Here is a 25,693-nt window from a genome sequence, read left to right on the forward strand (position 1 = left end):
AGTCCGCCTACAGGAGGGAGACAGACCGTCTGGTGTCCTGGTGCAGCTTGAACAATCTGGAGCTCAACACTCTAAAGACAGTGGAGATGATTGTAGACTTCAGAAGGAACACAGCCCCACTCACCCCCATCACCCTGAGAGACTCTGCAGTGGTCACGGTGGAGTCCTTCTGCTTCCTGGGTACCATCATCACCCACGACCTCAAGTGGGAGCTGAACATCAGCTCTCTTACCAAAAAAGCCCAATAGAGGATGTACTTCCTGCGGCAGCTGAGGAAGTTCAACCTGCCAGTGAAGATGATGGTGCACTTCTACACCTCCATCATCGAGTCCATCCTCACCTCCTCCATCACCATCTGGTACGCTGCAGCTTGCCAAGGACAAGCGCAGGCTGCAGCGTATCATCCGCTCTGCTGAGAAGGTCATCGGCTGCAGTCTGCCTTCCCTCCAGGACCTGTACGCCTCCAGGACTCTGAGACGTGCAGGTAAGATTGTGGCCGATCCCTCCCACCCTGGACACAAACTTTTTCAATCACTCCCCTCTGGCAGGAGGCTTCGGTCCATCAAGACCAGAACCTCACGCCACAAGAACAGTTTCTTCCCGTCTGCCACCAGCCTCATAAACAAGGCCCAGGTCCCCCACTGACGCACTCTCCTCATAGACTGTACGTTACATTAACGTGTTCATTAATGCACATCACCGGCACTGCTGCTGGTCATGCGGCACATCCACACCATAAAGTTGCACTCAAACCTGTATAAATGTGAATTTCAATGTAAATATCAATATATATCTTGCACTCCAATCATTCTTGTATATAACACTTTAATTCCATGGTTCTGTTTCATGCACTGTTACACTGTTACTTGTGTGACTTGTTTTGTTTTGCACTGCTAGACTCGTACTTTTATATTTTATATTTGTATCTTCTATTTTATCTGGGGTTTTTTTCTATATTTATGTTGCACCAACCCACCAGAACAAATTCCTCGTATTGTGTTAACTATACCTGGCAATAAATCTTTTTCTGATTCTGATTCTGATTGAAGTGGAAATGCCCTCCATGTGGTCCAATGTGGTTGAGGCAGAAGTGCCCTCCACGTTGTCCATGGTAATTGAGGCAGAAGCACCCTCTATGTTGTCCAGCGTAGTTGAGGCAGAAGCACCCTCTATGTTGTCTAGGATGGTTGAATCAGGTGTGTGGCTTGGCCCCCAAAAGTTTCAGTTCTTGAGCCTTTAAAAGGTAATAATGAAATATGAGTGCAGTGCAATATGATTGTTTTCTTTTTTTTTTGTTTGTTTTTGCATTATAAGCAAGCTCACTGTGTACGTAACTCTACATTAGACATGAATATTTTACACGTAAACAAAATCTGACCATAAATTCATAAATGTAGAATTACGCATCACAATGTGATTGTTTACAATCAGATAGGATCATCATTATCATCTTGCTATTGCGCTATAATACCTCTGCATCCAAATTCTACAGGACAGATTCTAACCATCCCTACTATGAAATCCCTACCTAAATCTTCAAATCTAAGCTTTTTCCTTAAATAACATTCCTCCTCTGTCATTGACTTCAGACCACAACACTGGGTCAGGCTTAAAGGTAGGCCTAACATCTCCCTTGGAACAAGCTTTCAACCCAAATCTACCTGCATCTCCCGATCCGTGTGACCCTTTATGTGGCCTGACTCAAATTAAATGCCTGCACTTGATTACATACTGAATTCCCCTAAAAGTCTTTCGCTTTCTATTCCTGCTGCTGGGCTTTTTAAAAACCTAGTTGCCATGTAGACTGGCCTTAAGAAAAACTAGTTTTATAGTCTGAGAGAATATGCCTTCTCTGAATACAGAGGTCATGATGGGTCCCCATCTACCCCTTGTTTCAGGTTCTGTGATGACAGTAGCACATCATAAGTAGTCTCGATCAGGACTTAATACTTCTTCCTCCGTGCTCCATAGGTCCCTCCAGCTTAGCCAGCTTCCCTACACTTTCCCAGTTCATCCACTGTCCCTGCTTAGCCTGTGCCACAGTCTTTGTACACCTCACCATTTCCTCTTGTCGGCATACCGGCTCCACTACCATGGTCCTCCTTTGTTTGAGACCTATTTTGCCCCATATTGGTTTGCCTGAGCTTGCTTAGCTATTTGAAATGAATTTCTCACTATTAAATTCCCTTGGGTCAATCAAGTTCCTAACCTTAATCTTTGTCTGAAGAAGTCAATGCACTCTTTACTACAGCTTCCACCTCTGTGTACCTTCTGTCTGGCCAAATATCCAAAATAGACTATCTTTCCTATCGGTGGTATATAAGGAGAAAGGTCCATCTTTCTATTCTTTCCTTTGTCTGGGAGGGTCTGCTTAATGATTTCTACTTCTTCCTTTAAAGTTTTGAGGTAACCTCCTTTTTTTACATCCCTTTATCATCATACCGCCACCTACTGGAGACATGGAGTTATATGTTTTATATTTTGATGTGCACCTCCTTGCAGGTTGACCATATTCAGCTCAAACTTGGTAAGAAAAGTGTTGAGACCTTGATGATGCCTCCTTGCAATGTTGAAGGTTTTTCATGAACATCATTGCTATGGCAACATGGTCTACGCTGCCAAACAGGAAGTTGTTGTACCTTCACATTGCATCAACCGATTGGCCCCAAATTTTACAAGTGTGATAAGGTGCAGCCCTGAACACATCAACATGTCAATTAAGCATGATAATCACAGCACCACCAACTGGAAAAAGGACGTAAGCCTTTTAACACAACTATATATTGATTTACATGACATTTACATGGTTTGGTGTACAAATGATCATGAAAATCCTTCTATTAGATATTTCATGTGGGGTAATACTTCCTGTGGCCACTAGGTGGAGCTAGAGACCACACAAAATGTAAGTCATCTAGGATTTTCCAAGATGACTTACATTTTGTGTGGTCTCTAGCTCCACCTAGTGGCCACAGGAAGTATTACCCCACATGAAATATCTAACAGAAGGATTTTCATGATGCACAGAAAAAAAAATTTCATCAGGAGCTCTTGCCATAGTTACTCACTATTAGTCATAAAACAGGTATCACTTTTTTAAAGGCCAAGGCACCCATACTCACCAAACGTGGCACAGACATCAAAAGTCCTAAATTGTGATATCTGATATGATTTTTTTGCACTGATGTGCAAAAATCGCTCTTGAGCGCCCCCTAGAAAATTTCAACAAAGCAGCCCCTGTGAACCGTTTAACCTAGAGCTACAAAACTTGAGAAACATGTGTATAACTTCAAGACCTACAAAAAAGCCTCATGGAGCCATGCCCTAAACCCAACAGGAAGTGCGCCATTTTAATTTTAATTTTCATATTTTTCTTTAAACACTTGTCCTACAAGTTTTTATCTGATTGACTTCAAATCTGGACCCCAGTATTTCTAAAAGTTGGTGATGTTCAATTGCAAGCTGTTTCTGATTTCATCAAATGCTGTCGACATTCCGCCGCGTTCTTCGCCATAAAACAAGAAGTTGTGTTTGAGGGGCTAAAGATGCTTAAAAACTCATGAAACGTGGCATACACATCAATAGTCCCATGATGTGTTTTTTGGCATGATTTTTTTCACTGTGATGTGCCAAAATGTGCTCTGTAGCTACTAATTTTCAACAAAGCAGCTCCCAGGAACCGTTTAACCTAGAGCTACAAAATTTAAGAAACTAATGTAAAAGCCCAAGACCTACAGAAAAGCCTCTTGGAGCCATGCCCCAAACCCAACAGAAAGTCCACCATTTTTAATTTTAATTTACATAAATAAATAAATAAATAAAAATTTCAACAATTTTTTGCCATTTCTGCTAAAGTCCGACTGATTTTTCAATATACCTATATAATCAGCTAATATGAGCCTTGCAGACACAAAACAGCATATCAGCCTCTGTACATGTTTTTTTCACAAATGCGCTGAAAAGAAAACTTTGTTCACTGACCATATAATGCAGGAAATGATGCTAGGGGTTTTTAGATATAGTTGCCTTCTATCGCTGTCCACTAGATAGAGCTCTTACTCCACTGTTCACCGATGGTTTAATTCTACCACACACACACACAGAAAGAGAGAGAGAGAGAGAGTCAAAGTGCTCTCTTACTTCATTCTTAAACTACTCTAAACACTCAAGGACATTGTGACAGAGAGTGTCGCAGAATAGTGGATGGTGGTGCAGTCAGTCAGAGTATTTTTACGGTAAGCAACATTGTACAAGTACATACTGCTATGTTTAAAAACAATGGCCTCATCTTCCTGCAAATGAACAAGACGATCTAAGGTTCCAAGGTACAGGAGGAGAGGACTACCAACCAGCTGACTTTATCAGGGCCCAGGCACCAAGGGTGCAAGGACCCAATTGTAATTGCTCCGCTTTTTATTATAATTATTTTTATCATTATTATTATTACTATTATTATTATTTCGACAAATGAGTTGCTTTTTTGAGGGCTTTATCATACTCGAAAACTCATGAAACTTGGCATACTTATGGGGACTGGTGATTTTTTTAATATTTTATAGGTGTCGTGTATAGGTGTCAAAAAATGAGCTCAGTAGCACCCCCTAAATGCCAGCCCTGGCAAACCATTACATGCAGAGGGTGAAAATTTAGAGGTACATAGAACATGTCAGGACGGACAAAAAAGTCAGTTTAAACCTAACAGGAAGTCTGCCATTTTGAATTGAAATGTCATTTTTTGCGATTTCATGGTGATGAAATTTGAAACAATAGTCCTACAGATTTCAACGGATTGACTTCAAAATTTGTAAATCCCACCTTCAGATGTGGACAACCTTAGTTTGTGAGCAGTTTTGGTTTTTGATCAACGGGGTGGAAGTTATGGGGCCAAGAAGTTATGTGTTTAGCCACCAAACAGGAATTATTTTTTAACTCAATTGTACATTGTCCAAGCTGCCCCAAACTTCACATGCTTGATAAGAGTCCCGCCTTGAACACACCTATATGACAATTTTCATCGATACTGAGAGTGCCACCTATTGACACAGGAAAGTTTTACACTAAGAGGTCCAGCTCCTCGCAGTTTGACTTGATTGATCTCAATTTTTTGTCAAAAAATCATTAAGATGTTGGTGATGATTGAAAATGAATATTCTGTTTTTGTTGAATGATGTTCCCGTGACGTCATGGCGAATTTCGATGTTGCAACATGACATCAAAAACTGTCATAACTTGACCCCAGATGGTCAGATCTTAACAAAATTTCACACATTTGATGACAGTCCATGCCTGAACACATCTACAGCACAATTTTGAATCACAGTCATAGCGCCGACTAGTGGTAACAGGAAGTTTGTTTTTTTACTCTTTAATGTGTCTTTCATGATGCACAGAAAAAATACTTGAGTTTTTTATCAAACGCTGTCGCCATAGTAACGCGCTATTCGCCATAAAACAGGAACTTGTCCACTTGTCTTACAGATTTCATTTGATCGACTTCAAATCTGGACACCAGTATTTCCTAAAGTTGGTGATGTTAAGTCGCTCGCCGTTTTTTATTTCATCAAACGCTGTTGCCGTTCTGTGGCATTCGCCATAAAACAGGGGTCAAGTTTGAAGCCTTGCAGCCATGCCCTAAACTCAACAGGAAGTGCGCCATTTTCATTTTAATTTTTCATATTTTTGTAATTCTACCCTCCAAAGAAAATTACACTGGCTCAACTTAAAAAAATTCTTGTAACAATTTGCATTTATCTTTTTAAGTAATTCCAACAAAGCCATTATTGAGTATTTGCAATGAGACTGTTATAGCTGCACTAACTCAATTAATTTAGTACAACCAACGTGATTTATTTTGTCCTCTACAAGCTTAATTATGTTAAACCAACTAAATTTTCATATCAAAGTTTTAATGTTAATAAGTGGTCAAATTACTCTATTTAAGTTGCTATAACTCCTTTATTTTACTTTGTTTCTACTCAGAAAAGTCCCAGCAAATTGTTACCTCAATTTTATTGAGTATAAGTAACTTATTTCACTTCAGTAAGAAAAAATTAGACATGGCAATTCCAGTTTTACTGTCAAAATGTATTTATTGAAACCAACTTCAATATCAATAACATTTTGTATTGCCATCAACCAGCAATATCAGGTGAAAGACATGGTTGCATATGGGCTACAGCCCAGCCTAAATATCCTGTTTCGGTGCAAAATATGTCAGCACTTGAAGAACAGAAACCATCTGATCAACATTCACTCAATTCACCTTGTGAAAAATATACTTACAGTATAATGTACTTAAGTACTACTTGAGTATACTTGAAGCTGGTTTGTGCATTATGTATTAAATGTACTGAACTTGTACAGAATAAAGTGTACAGATGCAATGTATAAAACATATGCGATATTTCCTGCTGAATTAGTGGACAGCCTAATTCTTCACATTTTTAGCACAACAGTTTACTTAAGACTTTACCTGAGACATTAACTTTTACTGAACTTCAAGTGTACTTCAGGTGTGAACGTGTACTTCAAGTACTTTAAATATTCTGAAAAACTTAAACTGAAGTGCATACAGCAAAAGTAGTGGATACAGCAAAAACTTTACAAAAGTACACAATGTATAAACATAAATGCAACATTTCCTGCTCAATAAGTGGACTGTCTTCACATTTTTTAGTGCAGCAGTTTACTTTTCAGAGACATTACCTTCGGACTTGCTTTCAGACCATCCAGCTCAAGGAACACCTTTTGAAACACTTCAAAAGTGTTTTTCAGTTCCTTCGGGTAGCTGAGATTGAGTGAGTAGATCAGCCCCATTAGCAAGGCACAGGCTCTGGGTACGTCTACGTCTTCCAGGACTTCTGTTCCCTCGATCACAATCTGTGCGCTGGCTGGATCAGATGTGGCACCTCTGGTTACAATGATCTTCAAAACTTCGGTGGTGAGATCTCCATCAACCTAGCATAAATAGGTCAGAATTAATGTCAGAATTAAACACACGAGTAACAATCAAAAACAAGACTAACACAAAGTATAAATTTTTTTGTGTCGGATTTACCTACCAACTGCTCTTTAAAGAGATTCTCCTCCTTTTCTCCGAGGTACACCACCAGTCCACGGATCGCAACCTCTCTCCTCACTTCCACAGAATCATCCTGTGAATAAGACAAAAAATGTTAAACTACTTCTCCGTGAGGAAGGATGTCTAACCAGGGTGCACACACATTTTTACTGATGATTTTTCAAAACTAAAACAACAAAAAAGGAGGACAATGACATGTGAAAGAGGGAGAGGGTGAGAAAAGCACGAGAAGAGGAGGAGGAAGAAGAGAAGAGGAGGAGGGGAGGAAATGGAGGGGACCAGGAGCAGACAAGGAGAGAGGAGGAAGTGAGGATGAGGAGAGGGGGAGGAGGAAGAAGAGAAGAGGAGGAGGGGAGGAAATGGAGGGGACCAGGAATAGACAAGGACGGAGGAGGAAGTGAAGATGAGGAGGAGGGAGAGGAGAAAAGAAGGAGGAATAGAGGAGAATAGGAGCGGGAGGACAAAGAGAGGAGGATGGGGACAAGGAGAGGAAACTGAAGAAAGGATTAGGGAACACTGCAAAAACTCAAAATCTTACCAAGAACATTTGTCATTTCTAGTCAAAATGTCTCACTACACTTAAAGACATTACCTGAAAATGAAGTTGTTTATGACTTGTTTCCAAGTGAAATTTCACTTTTTTCAAGCAAAATCTGCCAGTGAAATAAGATTTATTTTCTTTTTCTGGAAACAAGTCATAAACAGCTTACTTTTAGGTAATGTCTTCATTAAGAGCAATGAGACATTTTGACAAGAAATATGACAAATGTTTATTGAAAAAAAAACAAAATGTTGTTTATGACAATGAAAGATTTTGAGTTTTTGTTGTGGAGAAAAGGAGGAAGAGAGAAGAGGAGGGAAAGGAAGAGAAGAAGAGCAGGACAAAGAGGAACAAAAGGAGGATGGAGGAGAGGATGAGGAGTGGAAGGAACAGGAGAAGAGGAGGAAAAGGAGACAAGCAGGAGGAGCAGTGGAGAGAAAGAGAGAAATGGAAGAGGAGGGGAGGAAGTGTGTGTGTGGGGGGGGGTTCTATTTGATATGAACCACATTATGTACATTCATACCTCTTGCAGCATCTTCATTATGCGCTGAATAGCCACTCTTGCAGCTCCTCCTCTTGACGACACAAAGGACATTATCTTCGGGGTGTACTCTTCCAGTTTCGCCATAAATGTTGTCTCCAAGTTAACTGTAGTGATTCTTCTGAATTCTTCGTTTATCTGTATAAAAATAAAAAGGCACAAATAAAAAAAGCGCAATTTGTCAATGTAGTGAAATTGATTTCAATATAGCACATAATGTAAACCATAGCATGAAAAAATATTTACCTGGGCGGCACTGAAGAGAGCAGGCCATCGGTCTTTTAAGTCACTGACTGGTGGTGCTTCATTGACAACTTCCTGTCTGTGAAATGAGAATGTTTTTGCCATTTTTTCGCTGATGATCTGACGGTTGTTCCTCTTCTTTACTTCACTAAGGAGATCCACTCTGTCATGTTCCAAACTTTTTTCTGTTTCTTCTTGTGGGTGAGGAGGAAGAAAGTTCACCTCTGCCTTTCTTGGCTTTTTGATATTCTTTGCTGGTGCTTTCTCATGTCCTCGCTTCTTTGACAGAGTGTTCACCTCAAGTTCAGGACATCCAAGCTTTTTCAATTTAGATCTATAGTTGCCCATTTTATATTTTAGTCTTTGTTGCCATCCATAGCTTCCATTATACGATCCTGGCTCTTTTAGGCAAGGATGCTTGCGAAACAGTGCCTCAGCAACATTAGCTCTATGCGCGTTTGTTGGGTAGGCAACATACTGAAACATGCTCTCTGCCAGTTTCTCAAGGATGTCTGGAAGAATTGTGGTAAAGTTGAGCTGAATTCCATCTTTCTTGAAAGCTTCATTTCCTGTGGTAAGCACAAGCTCTGTGTCGTAGGCAAAGCGAGGTATTGGGAATTCAGTCGGCCAACGCTGTGAACGCTCATGTTCAGAGGATGGAAGTATCACTGTATCCTGTGATCCAGAAGAGCCAGCACTGGTAGAAGAACAGGTGGAAATCTCTGAGGAATTAACTGAGGCAGCATCTGGGCTTGTGATGGAGGTCTCTGATGCACTTTCAGCAGGATACTCCACATCAGTGAAGGTCACAGTAAATGTGGGAGGTTCAACAATGTGAACCACCTTAACAGAGTCCTTGTCCTTGATGTCTCTTGTTGAGGAAAGGGAAAAATATTCCTCTCCAAAATCTGCATCCTTATAATGCAAAGTGAAGTTACCATCAAGCTTGAATGTCTCTCTCACAATAGACTCAAGTTCTTCCACAGTTTCAGGGATTCCATGAGGCAAGTCCAGTTTGCATATGTCATGGTCCTGAAGAATGATCCGAAGTTTGGCTTGAGACATTGGAGCATCTGTATGTGAACACACATCACTTAAAGAATTGTTCCATTTCAATGAAAAAACTGTCATATACTCACACTTATGCTGGTGGCAGGTCGAGCAACTTTTTTTGAAGCCATAAAATCTTTCTGGAGATTCAACTTGCAGCATTCTTCCACAAAAAAAGATCTGAATCGTGACAACCAAAAAATTTTAAATTTCACAAAATAAAAACAAAAATTCATTCAAACTGCTCATGTGCTTTCATATACATCTCCTCAAGCCTCTACATGCAGAGTTGACTTGAAAAGACGTTATTTACACCGTGATTTTATACTAAAGCCTCATTGTACATCCTAGCTTATAGCTTATTTGATTGGTGTGTGAGGACTGTGCACACGTGTGCAGCTCTGAGGTGTGCAGCAACAGTGTAGATTTTGGCCAAAAAAAAAAAGTAAATTACATGGACGCTTCAGAATACTTTGATTAAGGCAAGTAAGCAGTTTGAGGGCATTTTTATTTTTCTATTTTGAGTAATTTAACATTTTTTGGTAATCACAATTTCGTTCTTTAGGTTGTCACAATTGGATGAATGCTGTAATCTGTTTTCCTCTGAATCCCTATGAGTATTTCATGGATTCAAAAAATTCACCTGAACTTCCATCAGCATGAGGGCGAGGAAATAATGAACGATTCCCTTAAATTTAAGTTATAGAATACATGCAGTCACATCTCCTAAACATTCAGTATCAGAGGAGAGTACTAACATTGAAATGTATTTGATACAAGCATTGGATTTGGTCTTTATCAAATTTGCAACATTAACCAGCATACAGGAAGGTACTACGCTGCTCATTAGTTCAAGAAATTAGCTTTTCCATTAGACTGACATTTTCTCACTTATTTTTGTCCAAAATTAAACTTCTACAAATCCTGCCCATTATATATCTGTTTACAGACATTTTTTCCATGGCAAATGACAAGAGTAGGGGGACAGCAATTTTTAAGTTTCTTAATGAATTTCACTGAAGCACACTTTGATTTGATTTGATTTCACTTTGATTACATAATCAAAGTAAAATTACAGAGATTAGGAAATTCCCGTGGATTAAAATGATGTGATAAATTCACAAAAAAGCCACAACTATGACATTTCACCTTCTCTAAATATATGGAGCTCATAGTTCCAACCACTCATTACTTTTTTGGCATCTGCATGGTAGTCTTATCAGGTCTTGTGGGTAAAGTCAAACAAATGACAAAGGTGTACTGTAATTACCACTTTGCCATTTATGGTATGTAAATGTTGCACTTCAGTGTCACCATACGCTTCCCTGCAACAGTGTATGCTGTCATTGGGAAGACGTCAGACAACTCACTTGGCTCAATCACTTTAACACTTCTTGTATTTTCAAGCTCATAGCTTCCAAGATGTTCAATATACCATGTATTTAAACATTTCACAATGAAGCCGACCTTCCCATTAACAACAGCTATCTGAATTAACTCCACAAAATCTGGCAGACCACCTGTTGAGCCATGTGCCAGGATCATTCTACCATTCCACCAATGTGCCACTGAAACACAATGTGTTTGCAATCTGGACAATTGACTCACCGGGGAATTTTGTTTCCAGTACTTTCTTGATGTCTTCCCTCAGTATAGTCAAATCCACTGTGGACAGTTTGGTTACCTGTAGAGATGGTTGAACAAATTTACTGCCATGTAGATGGTATGCTATCATTAACTGATGTTTCACTGCAAGAGACAGCAATATGTTTCGGAAGCTGTGAGTATGCCTTACTACACGCTTGAAAAAGCTGTGTTTAGCTTCAAAGCGCATAGTCCACAGAGACACAAGAGGACCAAAAGCCTTTATCAGCTGTGGGTAATGCTCCAAAAAATGATGCTTCGGAATAAGTTTGTCCTAAGGAAAAGCCTTCAGGAATCTGTGCCGATGCTCAGAAATCTTGCTGTCAAGGAAACAAATAGTTGAGTCTGTATGAACAGGAGAAAGGACAAGTTCTACTATGTCCTTAAGATTCAGAAGGACCTGCCATGTCGGTTCATTCTCTGGAATTCTTTCTCCAACTATGAGGGGTAGGAGGCGAAGCAAAGCCCAATTTTCATGGGCATTCCCACCCACAGTTTTTCTTGCAGCAAATGTCGCTGGAACTGGTTGTGGTGCATCTGTTTTATCTGTATGGGAACTCTTTAATTAGTTTATTTAATTCATCAAGCGTGAAATATTTCCCTTTGATTAAGGCATTTAGGCACAGTGCTAATTCTAAAGGTACAATACCTTCAAAGAGGTCATGTAACAAATCAGGTGGGTAGCCAGATAAAACATCAAAATGTTTTAGTTTTTCAGTCAGTGGGCACTGTCTCTTTACCCCACAGCAATGAGATTGACCATTATCTCCTTGTGCTGTCTGGATATGCTCTCTGTGTTCTTGTGTGGTTCTGGGATAAAATGCTCCAGTTCTAACTTCACTTACTTGGAACTGGGATCTTTCTCCAAGACAGAACCTGCAGACATGTGTACTTGAGAAGCTCTCCACAAATCCTCCAATGGAGTGGGTGCCGAGGTTATCTGCAACAACATAATACACAGTACCTTTGACTCGTTTGCCTAATGAAGGAATGTGTCAGTCCTTCTTCTTCTAGGCTGGCAAGATCTTTTAGCAGTGGCTCTAACACAGCACTATAGCCAAACTTTTTTATGTCATCAGCCTTGCAGAGAATGGCAAGGTAGATTGATGTCAGCGAGGATCTGAGCAGAGGTGGCACATTAGCTAAGACCCAATATACAGCAGTTATTTTGTGCTTTTTTCTTGATGTGCCAAGTGGATTACATACTTCAAAATCATCCACATACAGAATGAGAGAAATGGCAGGGTTGTTTTCTGATAGCAGTGTATTGTTTTTAAAGTGTGTGCCATCATGAAATGATTTGTATTGAGTTTCAGAACTGCTGTTTACTTCACAACTGTGTGTGAGGAAATCCTGCATCTCTTTTTTCTTCAAAACCTCATGTAAGGACTTCAAAATGGGTACATATTGGAAACTTCTCTGCTCCCTGGCACTGAGCAAATATTCTATGGGTTCCACCACGAAAAAATGCTCCTTGAAATACTCTTTTCTTTTGTAGGAGGTGGAAAGAGGACCATTACTCCCAAGAGCTAATGTAGTTGGGTTGCACTCACATAGGTCTGTCACCATCTCTGAGATAATCAAATCATCAACCTCACAATTATGCTTCTGTAAACGTGACTGTATAATCCCTTTTAAAATAGGTCCTGAAGCTGATGAAGAAATAAAGTGCAGATCTTCCACTAACTCATTAATACACCTTTGCAGTACATTAAATATACTTTCCATTTTCAGCAGCAGGTGGGCTACATTTTTCTCTATCAAGTCAGGCAATTCTCTCATTTCCTCATCTTTACTTCACTGCACTCTCAGTATCCTCATCAACACCAGGATCATCCCCTGCATTTAAGGGATTGACATGCCTCTGCAAAAGTTCAGACTTAAAGTCATCCAGTGAGTGTGGATTGTGTTTCCGACTCCTATGAGTGGCAAACGTTCCATAAATGTTAGTTTTGAAAGGACAATTTTCAAAAACACAAGACACAGTTTCCTGTTCTTTTAAATGGCGGCCAATGTGCTCAAAATATTCTTTTCTGTGGAGATGGTGTTTAAAGAGCAACACGGACATTTAAAAGACAGGACTTCTGTGTGTATCACTGTCTCACGGGTCGAATGGCTTCTTGACAAATGGGTTCGCAGGCTGCCCCATGTTTTAAATGAGCAATAACACTCCCAATAAAGACAAGGGAGTAATTCTCCACCATGGCCATGTCTAAGTCTGTAATGCTTTAATAGGTCAGTCTTCCTTGGTGTTTCAAATTTGCAAATTTTACAGGTCCAATTCATTTTAAAAATGAAAGTTATGTTTATTTGAACTTAGATTTTAGGTAGCAGTAGTCTTGTAGTAATAACTTGCTGTACATATGATGTTTTTTAATGTTTTAATGTTGCTTTCCGAACCGTTGTTGGGAAATGTTGCTTTCCTAACTGGATGTTGTGACCAATTCTCCTGTTTCTGAAAAACAAGAAGAAAAAACACAGTTAGAATCAAGTCGTACCAGAAATGGTTATGTGATCAAAATAAATAGCTTATTACTAACCTACAGAAAAAAATTAAAGAGATCATTGCCAAATCATCGGTTTCTCTGGTTTTATTTGCAGAAAATATTAACCGTTCAATAAAAAAGATTAATATTCTTTGCCATATTCAAGGTTTGAAAACACGGCCCTTAATTTTATTTTCAGGGGCTGTAACTTATTTAATGTGGTGTTGGCTCTTAGTGTACATTTGCAGAGTGCATGTGGGGAATATTATTTTCTTTTAATTAACCAATTTTTAACATAAAAACAATTTTTAAACTACAGCAGTCATATAATTTAAAAAATTAACTGATTAATTGTATTACTACTGTGATTGCAGTGGAAATTCTTTTGCACGGGGTTAGATTAATCATATGCTTTATCTTTGACAATGCTAGTTTAAACATCAACATACATCCATTTAAATCTGAAATATATGACCTACATTTGTTCGAGGTTTAATGTTTAAGTTGTTATGCATGTCAAACGACCCACATACAGCCTGTTGCTGACCTAACTATCAATTTAGCTCAATTTTAAATTAACTTGCAGATAAGTATTAATGTAATTCGGCTGAGACTGTAACGTTAAAACCAAATATTAAAAAGACTAAGTTACATAAGCTAAATCCATATAGAGCCTAATGTGCCGCACAAACCATGTTTCCACTGCAAGATCGTCTTTAACATCAGCAGTTAACATCTAACAAGAGAGCTTTTCAGATTAAAAAACGAATGGCCTTGTTTTTTACACATACTTCGGGTAGAAAACCAGCATGAGAACAATACTGTCAGACAAGTTTCCTATATTTATCTCATTTTTCACATCACTATATCACCGTTTAGAATAATCGGATGTTGTTTATATCGATAAAACCAATTACTGAACAAACATTACTATTTCAGTGTGCACGTTTTTGTAATTAGTCATGGTTATGGTAAATTGGCAGGGTTAACCATTACCTGTGTCACTTTAATAGCTCAGTGACTCAATAAACGGTCCATGAGAAAATATTTTTTCCAGTGGATATCTTAGCTACGACAAGATTGAGCCAACTGAAGTAGTTTAATTTCGTGTCTAACAACAGGAGGGTTTTAACAGCTGACGTTCTGTTATTAGCTTTGCTACTGCCATTAGCTTTGCCTGCTAGGCCAGCAAGTTTAAGCACCTTATAGCCAACTCCAATGCACTTCTAACGTTAAAAGTTACTTTGAAGACATAACTAGCTAGGCGTTAACAGCTAACGGCTAAAAACAAAAAAACGGTTAATGGCTGGTGCTTCTCTGTTCATTTATCATTATTAGCGTTAGCGGCTAACAACTAGCACCTTTCCACAACATATTCCTCACGATGCCATACATGTGTCTGCAAACATGAGGGCTGAAGATTCATGCCCGCAGCAGTTCTGAGACCGCAAGTTTAGGCACCTTATAGCCGACTCCAATGCACTTCTAACTTTAAAAGTTAAGTTACTTTGAAGACATTAGCTAACTAGCTAGCTAAAAGCTGAGGACAAAGCACGCGGCGGACATTTCAATTTTAGTGTTGTGTAACTGGACTGAGCGCTGATAGTTATTTGCTGTTGCACATAAAATTAAGAAAATAAAAAATATATATATTTACTCACCAAGTAAAGTGAATCCAACCCTGACCTTCAGTCCTCACGGTCTCTCCCTGGCTGTTGCTGGCGCAGTCTGGCAGCATAAAATGGCCACTGGTCAGGTTCTCTGCTTTAATACATGCACACGTGATAGGAAGCTGCACTAACTTAATATTATAATACGATATTAAGTTTCATTAACTTAATACTTTTCCTTGTTAAGAGAGGGCAGAAATGCTTATGCAAAATCTATATATTTCTGAGTTAAGACAACTTTCTTCATTTATAATTTTGATCAACTTATTGAAACAAGTTATCAACTTAATAAAACAATGGACATGTAACAAATTGTATTTATTATGCTGAAAAAGCTCACGTTTTTAAGTCATACTAACTAACCACCAGAATCCTTTCTTAAGCTGTGTCCCAATTCAGGGTCTGTATCCTTCGGAGGCTGCATTCGAAGGCCAATTACGAGGCGCTCTTGCCAAGGCTGTCCCATTTGGTCACAAGTCGAAGGCTCCTCCTTTCGCAGCCCACAAATGCGTCCTCCTTTTCCCTCTGTTTGGAGGACACATCGCTACTATCCTTCGCGGCCTTCCATTTCCCAAGATTCCTTGCGCGCCCGCGATCTTCAAAAATAATGGCGGCACAGAGCGGAGATCGGAGCGTTGATTTAACTTAATGTGGGTTTTTACTCATTTGAAAATCAAACGCCACATATGTTAAACTTAGAGGGACATTAAAATCTCATAATTTCATTCATAATACGTGACGTTAGTAATGCTAACATGTAGCCACCTAGCAGCCCCGCTGTGCTGCCCGCAGCCGCGGAGAGCTCCGTCCGCAGCAGCGGAGAGCTCCGTCCCCTGACGGAGGCTTTACTGCGCGAAAAATCAGCTTCCGACGCGGACAGAGGCGCTTGTCCTCCTCCTCCAGCAAAATTTAAATAAAAAGTGAATTTTAAAAATACAATAATTTCTTTGCTTTAGTGCCCCCCCCCACCCCACCCCCTCTCAGCTGATGTGGGGGTAAGGGCGGGAACATCTGGTGACGCAACCAGGAAATCCTCCGAAGGCTAGACTGTCCCAATTAACAACCGTTAATGCAGCCTTCGGAGGTGCCTCCGAAGGAGTCGCCTCCAAAGGCTGCGTAGGCTGGGTCCTCCGAAGGATGCAGACCCTGAGTTGGGACACAGCTTTAGAGTGTAGCCTCCATTTGAAAACCATCTTGCCCTATAGATTTCATCTGATTGACTTCACATCTGGACCATAATATTCCCTTAAGCTCGCCATGGCCACTGAGATTCATAGGTTATTTCACTCCCTGTTTGGATGTTTTCAATAGCAAACAAGAAAAGATGAGGTTAACCACTGACCGTCAACTTTTTCATTTTGCAATTTTTGGAGACTTGTGGGCATCATTCACCAGCCGGCCCATTGAGCCATCTTCATGAGAGGCATCAATAATAAAATTGAACAAAGAAACATATTTAACATAACTTTTCTCCAGTAATACCATTGTGGTGTAAAGAACAACTGATCCTTTTTTGGCCTTTACTTACCACCATTTGCTATTGTTCCATTCAAAATCAAACAGGAAAGCATTTTGCTTCTCTGTGTACTTTTTCTGCCTCTTGTCCTGTTCATATTGTGAGATCAATTCCCCACGTTACTCAACCACAAAGGATCCCTTTTCAATTGCCGCACAGGCAACTACACCACATCCTAATACACCAAAGTTCACTAATTAGTGTCAAGTAATGCAACTCATATTGCACCACTACTTACTGCAGTTGATCAGCTATTGAAAAAACATATGCAGAACATTCAGAACTTTTAAACAGTGAGAAAAAGATTTGAATCACAATTCTTAGGACTGCGACAACGAATCAATAACATTGATTTTTTAAAAACAACAGTTATTAAAAAAGTTGGCAACAAATTTCATTATCAATTTGTTTTGTCACGTGATTATGACATCGTTCACTGCGTTGCAGAGATGTTTAGATTGTATGCCGACAGCTGACAGTATGATAAAATAAACGTAATAGTCTCAGCTTCAGGACAAGGTCTGGCTCTTCTTTTTGAAATGCTCTTCACTTGGCCATATGCTCCTCAACCTGCAAACATCTACATGGGAGGATAAAAAAAAGTCAGCTAGACAAATACAAAAACAGACCAATACTTACTTTGAATCAAACAGGACTTCTAAAATGGTATTATTCTGCCTTAAATCATAACTCATCTGCTGATCAGGCTAACAGATCAGTGCAAACCTTGTGCAACTGTGATTACAAAAGTGTAGCATTAAATTACCTTATCAAAGAAATATTAACCTACCAAAGCACCAAGAAAGCATCTTCAAAGATAAATACTGCTTATCATTATAGGCCAAAACGTACCTGCACTGAATAACTAATATCATCAATTTGTGTGAAATAGGAAAAAAATAATGTTGTAATTTAAATGCCAGAAAACAAACCTTGTGCTGAAAAAATGTGTGTTTAAGAACAGTTAAAAACAATTAAGACTGTCTCTGTAGTTGAAGCTGAAGAAAAACTTTGTTTGGAGAATCATCCCTGCAGCACGTCATTTGCATTACTTTTTTGCTAACTAACTAACTAGCTAATTAGCTAATTAGCTGACTAACTGACATTGTTAAGAACAGTTATATTTAACAACTTCTACTCCTGTTGTGTAAGATAAAGCAAAGATAATATTATATAATATAATAATTACCACTTATCATGCACTCCTTTCAGTTTGTTTGAGTCTACTGCATGTTGTTTGCATTCCTTAATTAGCTAACTTTACCGCATCAGGTGGGCATTGTAGCATAGTCATCAAAGAATACCTCATACACAAAGATAAATCTCTCCTGAGTGCTGAAAATCCCGGATGTGCTATTCATCAAGAGCCGGGTGTGGTCCTATCCAATTCAGAGGCTTTGCAATCCAACCATGAGCTGCAGGCCAAAAGCTGAGTCTGTCGCCCAATCAGAGGCTGCCTTTCTAACTTGTTGACCAACCAGAGGCTGTATTTCTGATGTGTGCCATAGCACTGATGTCAAATACATTGTGCTGTGGAATAACATGAGATGTGTCCTTTTCTTTCAGCAGGTTATAATCGTGAGTAGAGGATCGTCAGTGTAGTAAATAATGTTACATATTTTATATACATTTTTATTTGGAAAAGTGATGTTAAAAGACTGACAGCCCTGCTTTATTTGTCCGTTATTGTTTGTGTGATTTGAAAAAAGTTCTATGAGATTTAATTTTATTTTATTTTGTCTTTTGTCTTTCTGGTCATATAACTTTCCATTCATGTGACATCACTGCAGCATACATATTTTGATACCTCAGGTTGACCTGAAAAAAAGATGTACTTAACTTGATTGTGCACTACAAGGCAGAAGTTATAAATACTGTATTGTTATAAATACAGAGAAGACCAGGCAAACCTAATATAATAACAAAAAGGGTTTAGATCAGCAGTGACAACTGAGAATGCTTTTGTTTGACTCTTATTATATGGAATATAAGTGATGCTAACACCTATCTCAAATGATGGAGAGTGTGTTAGGGTGTCTGAACAAAGTGACATATGAGGACTGGCAGAGTGACGACACTGGAAGTGTGTTAAAAGTGTCTTAAGTTCCAAAACTGGCCACTAGGTGGCAAAATTGAAAATGAGCAAAAAATTCTTAACACATTTACATGCATTTTAGGAGACAGGAGATATGAGATTTTTGGTCTGGGAGCATTTTGAGGGGGGGGGTCTAGAACATTGCAGAGTGCTCAGAAATATGAGGACGTCAAAAAAAAAAAAAAACATGAAACAAGTGTGCGCACACACACACACACACACTCACCTCATGACATTTTTCATCAAGGTCAAGTGTTTCTGAAAATACATATTACTTATTATATATAAATACATATTTTTGATAGAGTTTACAAAGCAACAGTGACATTTGAAACAGCAAAGTCTCTATCTAAACACAGAAATACATTACATTTGAAAGACATCCAAAATATAAATTAAATAAGTATTATTCCTGACATCAACAAATCAAATGAAGTACATGGGTAATGTTACCAAAGAATTAAAATCACATACATCAGTCAGTTTCAGACTAGGTCATCATCAGGATGTGGAAATTAATTCACAATTCTCATTCTGTTGACTTCTTGCTAGCTTGTCAGGTTGAGGTTTTCAAATGTTAACATCAGTGAACATCGAGTAAAAGATGAAGAAGAATGGACACCAGCTGAACTAGCATCTTACGCACCTGTAATATCCTTTGGTTCACTGAAACTTGGCTAAATCCTGAACAGAGCCATTCACCCAGGAGGCTTTTTTTCTAAATGCTGATCTGACAGAGAGCAGACTTTGGAGTGGAGCTATGTGCTTTATGGTGAGCAAGGACTGGTGTGTCAGTGGGAATGTGAGCAGCTGTCCTATTCCTGCTGTGGATCACTGCTAGCAGTGGCTAGCATGCCCATGTTCAGGAAGAGCAACCACGTGGCTATCTTGTTAGGGTTGGGATGTATGGGCAGTTAAATCACTCCACATCAAGAAACCATGGATCACCAGAACCACACACTGATACAAAGCTGTAGCCAAAGATGGAAAGAAAAGAAAGACTAAATTACAGAGCCCATGTTAGAGGAGCTGCTAGGATCCAATTTCACTGGAGTTGAACTTCATTTAATTTCCAGGTTAAGACTGCTTGGGTTTGTTTTTGTGCTGGGGGGTCGTTAAGTGCTTAGCACTGAGTTTCAGTTTCTCTCTGCAACAATAGGTGAGGTCAGCTGACGCGGGTCACACCCTCTATTGATTGCCCAAGTGAAACCAGACAGGTGCGGTTCAGCTGGGCGCAATCAGTCAAGTTGGAAACAGCTGTGACTGTGTTCAGGTACCCAAATAGGCACAGGCTGCCACAGCCCACACAGGGTAAAGACCTGCGAGTCTACCTGCGCGAGTCCACCGAGCAAGGACACCGACTACCGCTGCCTGTCTGTTTTCAGTCTGCTTTCAGTATAATGCACAATGCACAATGTGTCCCTCATGCATCCCAGTCATTATCGGCAACCGGAAAAGACGCACAGTCTGCCGTACACACAATCTGCAAAACCTGTCTGCTCTCCCAGAAAGTGGTCCCAGCCCACACTCACTTACCTTTGGTCTTTGGAACTGTCAGCCCGCAGTTAACAAGACAGAATTCATCAGTTCACTGGTGAAACTCTCAGACATTCAGGTCCTAGCCCTGACTGAGACATGGATCCGCCCAGAAAACTCAGCTACACCAGCTGCACTCTCCGAGTCCGCTACGCTAAGCCACACCCCTCGCTCCACTGGACGAGGAGGCGGTGCTGGCGTGCTCATTCCTGACAACTGGTCTTTTTCCACACTGCGCCCATTGAGCAGCAACACAACATTTGAATATCATGCTCTAAATGTCACTGCTCCCATCAAAGCATATATTCTGGTTGTGTACTGCCCACCAGGGGGTAATCTGGATGGCTTTGTCTCTGAAATGGACATGTTACTCTCTGACATCCCTGATGATGGCACACCACTAATTGTCATGGGAGACATGAACATTCACATTGACAGTACTCTAGCAAACAACTTTCTGGCACTACTCTCCTCCTTTGCACTTGTACTAGCTCCTTCTCCTCTCACCCACAAAGCTGGTAAAGTCCTTGACTTGGTGCTGACTCGTAACTGCTCCATAGCAGATGTGACAGTTACCCCACTTCACCTGTCAGACCATTTCTTGGTAAAATTTGCAGCTACCTTTCCGAAATTGCAGACACCCACTCAGAAAATTTCCCTCCGCAGAAACCATAAGTCCCTCACAGCAGCACAGCTGTCTGATGAGGTGAGCTCTGCCATGCCTGACCACTCACACTTCTCCTCACTTTCTGTTAATGAGGCTACAGAAACACTCTGTTCCTCTCTGGCATCCTCTCTGGACAAACTCTGCCCCCTGGTGTCCAAACCAGCCAAGAAAAAACAACCAAGTCCATGGCTCTCTGAAGCTCTGAGAGAACAAAGAACTGGACTCAGGGCAGCAGAAAGAAAGTGGCGTAAATCCCAAGAACCCACTGATTTGTCCTCATACAAACAGAAACTTGCATCCTTTACCTCTTCCTTGCAGTCTGCTAAGAAAGCCTTCTATCAGAACAAGATCTGTGCTGCTACTGACTCCAGAAAACTGTTTATGGTGTTTAACTCCTTGCTTTCTCCTCCAGCTGCTCAGCCTTCCCCTACACTGACTCCAGACATGTTCTCCTCCTTTTTCACTGAAAAGGTGGCTGCAATCAGCAACCAGTTCTCTGAGCCTGACCGGCCCAGTCAGCTCAAATCCACTACTGCTGCTTCACTCTGCTCTTTCACTCCTCTGACCGAGGATGAGGTCTCCAGACTTCTTCTGAGCTCAAAACCTACAACATGATCATGATCCAATGCCCACCCGCATCCTGCAGACCATCCTGCCCACTATCAAACCTGCAGTCACACACATTGTCAATTCCTCCCTAAAAACTGGCACTTTTCCTGCTACTTTTAAGCAAGCCCATGTCACTCCACTGCTCAAAAAGCCTAATCTCAACCCCGCCCAGGTTGAAAACTACAGGCCAGTCTCACTTCTACCATTTCTGTCGAAAATACTGGAGCGCACAGTATTTAACCAGGTCTCTGAATACTTGCGGAACAATAACCTACTTGACTCCTTTCAGTCTGGCTTCAGGTGTGACCACTCCACTGAGACTGCACTCCTGTCAGTCACTGAGTCACTGAGACTGGCTCGAGCGGCTGGTCAATCCTCTGTCCTACTGCTGCTGGACCTGTCTGCTGCCTTTGACACGGTGAACCATCAAATCCTCCTCTCCACACTCTCTGAGCTCGGCATCTCAGGTTCTGTCCTATGGTGGTTCAAGTCCTACCTCACAGGCAGATCCTTCAGAGTGTCATGGCGAGGAGAGGTGTCTAGGTCACATGGCCTATCGACAGGGGTTCCTCAGGGGTCGGTGCTTGGTCCCCTACTCTTCTCTCTGTACACCACCTCACTCGGTGCAGTAATCCGCTCCCATGGTTTCTCCTACCACTGCTATGCTGATGACACTCAGCTCTTCCTCTCCTTTCCACCTGATGACAGAACGGTCTCAGCTCGGATATCAGCGTGTCTGGCTGATACCTCCACATGGATGAAGGAACGCCACCTTCAGCTAAATCCGTCTAAGACCGAACTCATGGTCTTTCCAGCTTGTCCATTTGTTCAGCCTCGGATCAGTGTCCAACTTGACTCGAGCCTACTTGTGCCCACAAACTCAGCCAGAAACCTGGGTGTCATGATTGATGACCAGCTGACCTTTAAGGTTCATGTGGCCTCAGTTTCTCGGTCTTGCTGTTATGCCCTCTACAACATCAGGAAGATCAGACCCTTCCTGACCCAACAGGCCACACAGCTTCTGGTTCAGGCTCTTGTGATCTCACGCATTGACTACTGCAACTCTCTTCTGGCAGGCCTCCCTGCATGCTCATTCAAACCTCTTCAGATGATCCAGAATGTAGCAGCACGTCTGGTCTTCAACCAGCCCAAAAGAGCACATGTCACCCCGCTGCTAATTTCTCTTCACTGGCTCCCAGTGGCAGCCAGAATCAAATTCAAAGCACTTCTCTTGGCTTACAAAACAATCACAAGAACTGCTCCAGCCTACCTGGAATCCCTGATGCAGGTCTACTCTCCTTCTCGCCCACTACGCTCTGCATGTGAAAGACGCCTGGTGCTTCCAGCCCAGCACGGCTCTAAATCTCTTGCCAGACTCTTCTCTTCTGTTGTTCCCAAATGGTGGAACACACTTCCAAACTCTGTGCGTTCTGCTGAGTCCCTTTCTACTTTTAAGAGACAATTGAAAACTCATTTGTTCCGAGAACACCTAGGCACTTAACCTGACTCTTCTCTGCTTTGCCCTTTGGGGTAAATTAAGTCAGAATGTCCAAAACCCAGCACCTAATGATTATCTAGCACTGACAAAGTTGTGTGATGTTGTATGTTGACTGACATCGTAAGTAGTGATACTGAGATTGCTGAATCTCAGATGCTGAGATCGCTACTGGTTATTACTTTGGTTTTAAAAAAAAAAAAAAAAGGGGGGGCGGGGCTGTGTGGCACTTCTTCTGCCACTAGACGGCAATACCTGTGACCAATCACACCTGAAGCACTTTTTGCACTTACTAAGGGTTTTTTCCTTAGTAAGAAAGTAAAGTTTAAATTCTTGCTTGTGTTGTACATCGCTTTGGATAAAAGCGTCTGCTAAATGAAATTGTAGAATTTTAGAAAGACTGATTGATTGATCAATTGGTTGACTGCGTCTTCACTGCAGCCTCTCTGCTCTGCTGCTCAATGACTCTCTATTGTGTGTGTGTGTGTGTGTGTGTGTGTGTGTGTGTGTGTGTGTGTGTGTGTGAAAGAGGTCAGCCCAGACATGCTTAGAGCAGCAGCAAGATAATAAATCACACCAAAATAAACAATAAAAAAAACAACTGATAAAAAAAATAAAAAATGTTGGAGCTTATCATTCTACAGTCTTACATAATTATACTCTGGGACCCGTTTTATATCAAGTTTCAGACAGTACCCATCTCTAGCTGAGCCATAGAGAGGGTGCTTCTGGGCCAGATGTGATCTGCAGGCTTCCATTGAACAGGTTTGCTTTGAGCCACCGGGGGCATCCCTGGGAGTTATACGGGGCGATTGATGGGCCACTGATGCACACACTCGTCTGCACGTCGCTGGGGACATTCTCAGGTTAGAAACAGAAGGCCATAGAAACGGGTGGTGGTAGGACCCAGATGCAGTACAACAATAGCCTCTTGCAGTTGGTAATAACTTTTATTGTCACCAACACAGAAATAGCTCAGCTTACAGACAAAGAGTTCGTTCTTCGTGCCGGAAGCACTAGCAGTGTCTCTGGGATTGTCACTGAATGAAGAAACGAAGCTTGTACCCACAGTGGCTGGCGGGGAGGAAACCCCGTAGCTCCACGAGCCGTCTCCACGTGCTGGAACGCCGACTGGGATCGAGCTGAGGGATGGTCTGGGACAAGCAGGGGTTCGATAACTGGAAGTCCGTTCCTTGGAGCAACAGTACCGACAGGGATCAGGCAGGAGGATCGTCTTAGCCGAAGGAGTCTTTACCAGTGGAGCCGTCAGATTTCGGAACGCCAAACTGGAAACGTGGTCGAGAACAAGAGCAGGTAGGTCGGGGGAGTCAGGCGAGGAGGGCAGGTCAGAACAGGCAGAGTGCAACGGTGATCTGGACGGAGAAACGCTGGAAAGACATGCATAACGCAGAGGAACAATCTGGCAATGTGTGTGTGTCCTGGAGTGTCTTAAATACTGCATTGATTGGTGATGAGCTGCAGCTGAGGGAGAGCAGGCTGCAGCAGTGGGGCGGTCCAGCAGGTAGAGTGGAGCAGAGGGAGGTGTGTGTGTGTGGAAAAGTACTGGCAGCAGGTAGGAGGAAACAGACAGCAGGTCCATGACAGAACCCCCCCCTCAAGGGACGGCCCCCGACGTCCCAAAACAGGAACACCAAAGCCGGGCGGGAGGAGGGGGTCAGGAGGAGGGACCGAGGTCCCCCGAAACAACGGAAACCACGTCGTCATCGTCGGAGGAAGGAACGGCCAGCGGCCGTGAAGCAGGAACCCCCGAGCAGGATCTCAGCCCAGACGTCCCGGGAACAGGAGAGGAAGGGACCGGAACAGGAGCAGAGGAACGCCGCCCGGACGGCACGAGCGGGCTGATCAGGATGCAGGCGGTGGAAATCCCCTCACCAGCTGGTCGTCCAGGATCTGGACGAGCCGGCACCCACGACCTCTCCTCAGGACTGCACTTCTCCCAGTCCACCAGGTACTGGAGGCCTTCTTCCCGGCGTGGGAACGGAGCAGACGCGTGCGGTGTATGCTGGAGCCCGTCGATGATCCGAGGAGGGGAGGTGGCTGGGAAACGGGCTGGAGAGGACTGTCCTTAACCGCTTGATCCGGGAGACGTGGAATGTGGGGTGAATCCGCGATCGAACGGGTAACCGAGCCGGACCGCCATGGGGTTCCGCGATCACGATCGACCGGAAATGGACCCACATATTTGGGGGCCAATTTCCGGGAGTCCACCTGAAGGGGGAGGTCCTTGGTGGAGAGCCATACTTTCTGCCCCACCCGGTAGGATGGAGCTTGGGAGCGGTGGCGGTTGGCAGCAGCAGCATAGTGATCGGTGGCCCGGAGCAGAGCGGTTCTGGCCTGCGACCAGGTTTGGCGGCATCGCCGGATGAATGCCTCCACTGTCGGGTACGCCGTGTCTTTTTCCTGTTCAGGAAACAGAGGGGGCTGGAAGCCATAAGCGCACTGGAAAGGGGAGAGTCCTGTGGCAGAGCTGACCAGGGTGTTATGCGCATATTCCACCC

At 41.9% G+C, this 25,693-nt stretch overlaps 1 protein-coding gene and 1 pseudogene across 1 annotated transcript; both read right to left on the bottom strand.

Moving 5' to 3' along the window:
- Positions 1–6,672: 6,672 nt before the first annotated feature.
- On the bottom strand, positions 6,673–8,791 carry LOC148189051 (uncharacterized). Its single transcript, XM_088080676.1, has 4 exons — positions 8,410–8,791; positions 8,146–8,301; positions 7,062–7,154; positions 6,673–6,957 (listed from the first exon to the last, which is right to left on the bottom strand). The coding sequence occupies exons 1-4, from the start codon at positions 8,752–8,754 to the stop codon at positions 6,673–6,675; spliced, it is 879 nt and encodes a 292-aa protein (XP_087936802.1). The 5' UTR covers positions 8,755–8,791.
- Positions 8,792–16,502: 7,711 nt separating this feature from the next.
- On the bottom strand, positions 16,503–17,581 carry LOC148189052 (N-lysine methyltransferase KMT5A-like; annotated as a pseudogene).
- Between the last annotated feature and the right edge of the window lie 8,112 nt (positions 17,582–25,693).

The sequence above is a fragment of the Plectropomus leopardus genome, chromosome 8, assembly GCF_026936395.1.
Source record: "Plectropomus leopardus strain MGB_pleo_1.0 chromosome 8, ASM2693639v1, whole genome shotgun sequence".
Lineage (NCBI taxonomy): Eukaryota > Metazoa > Chordata > Actinopteri > Perciformes > Serranidae > Plectropomus > Plectropomus leopardus.

What these genes read in the sequence shown, in the direction of transcription:
- LOC148189051 (XM_088080676.1), bottom strand. Translation starts at nt 8,754, where the DNA reads ATGGGCAACTATAGATCTAAATTGAAAAAGCTTGGATGTCCTGAACTT. An exon ending in CTCTCTTCAGTGCCGCCCAG is followed by an intron (nt 8,302 to 8,409) that starts GTAAATATTTTT and finishes ATTTTTATACAG; the next exon opens with ATAAACGAAGAATTCAGAAG. An exon ending in TAATGAAGATGCTGCAAGAG is followed by an intron (nt 7,155 to 8,145) that starts GTATGAATGTAC and finishes TCTTATTCACAG; the next exon opens with GATGATTCTGTGGAAGTGAG.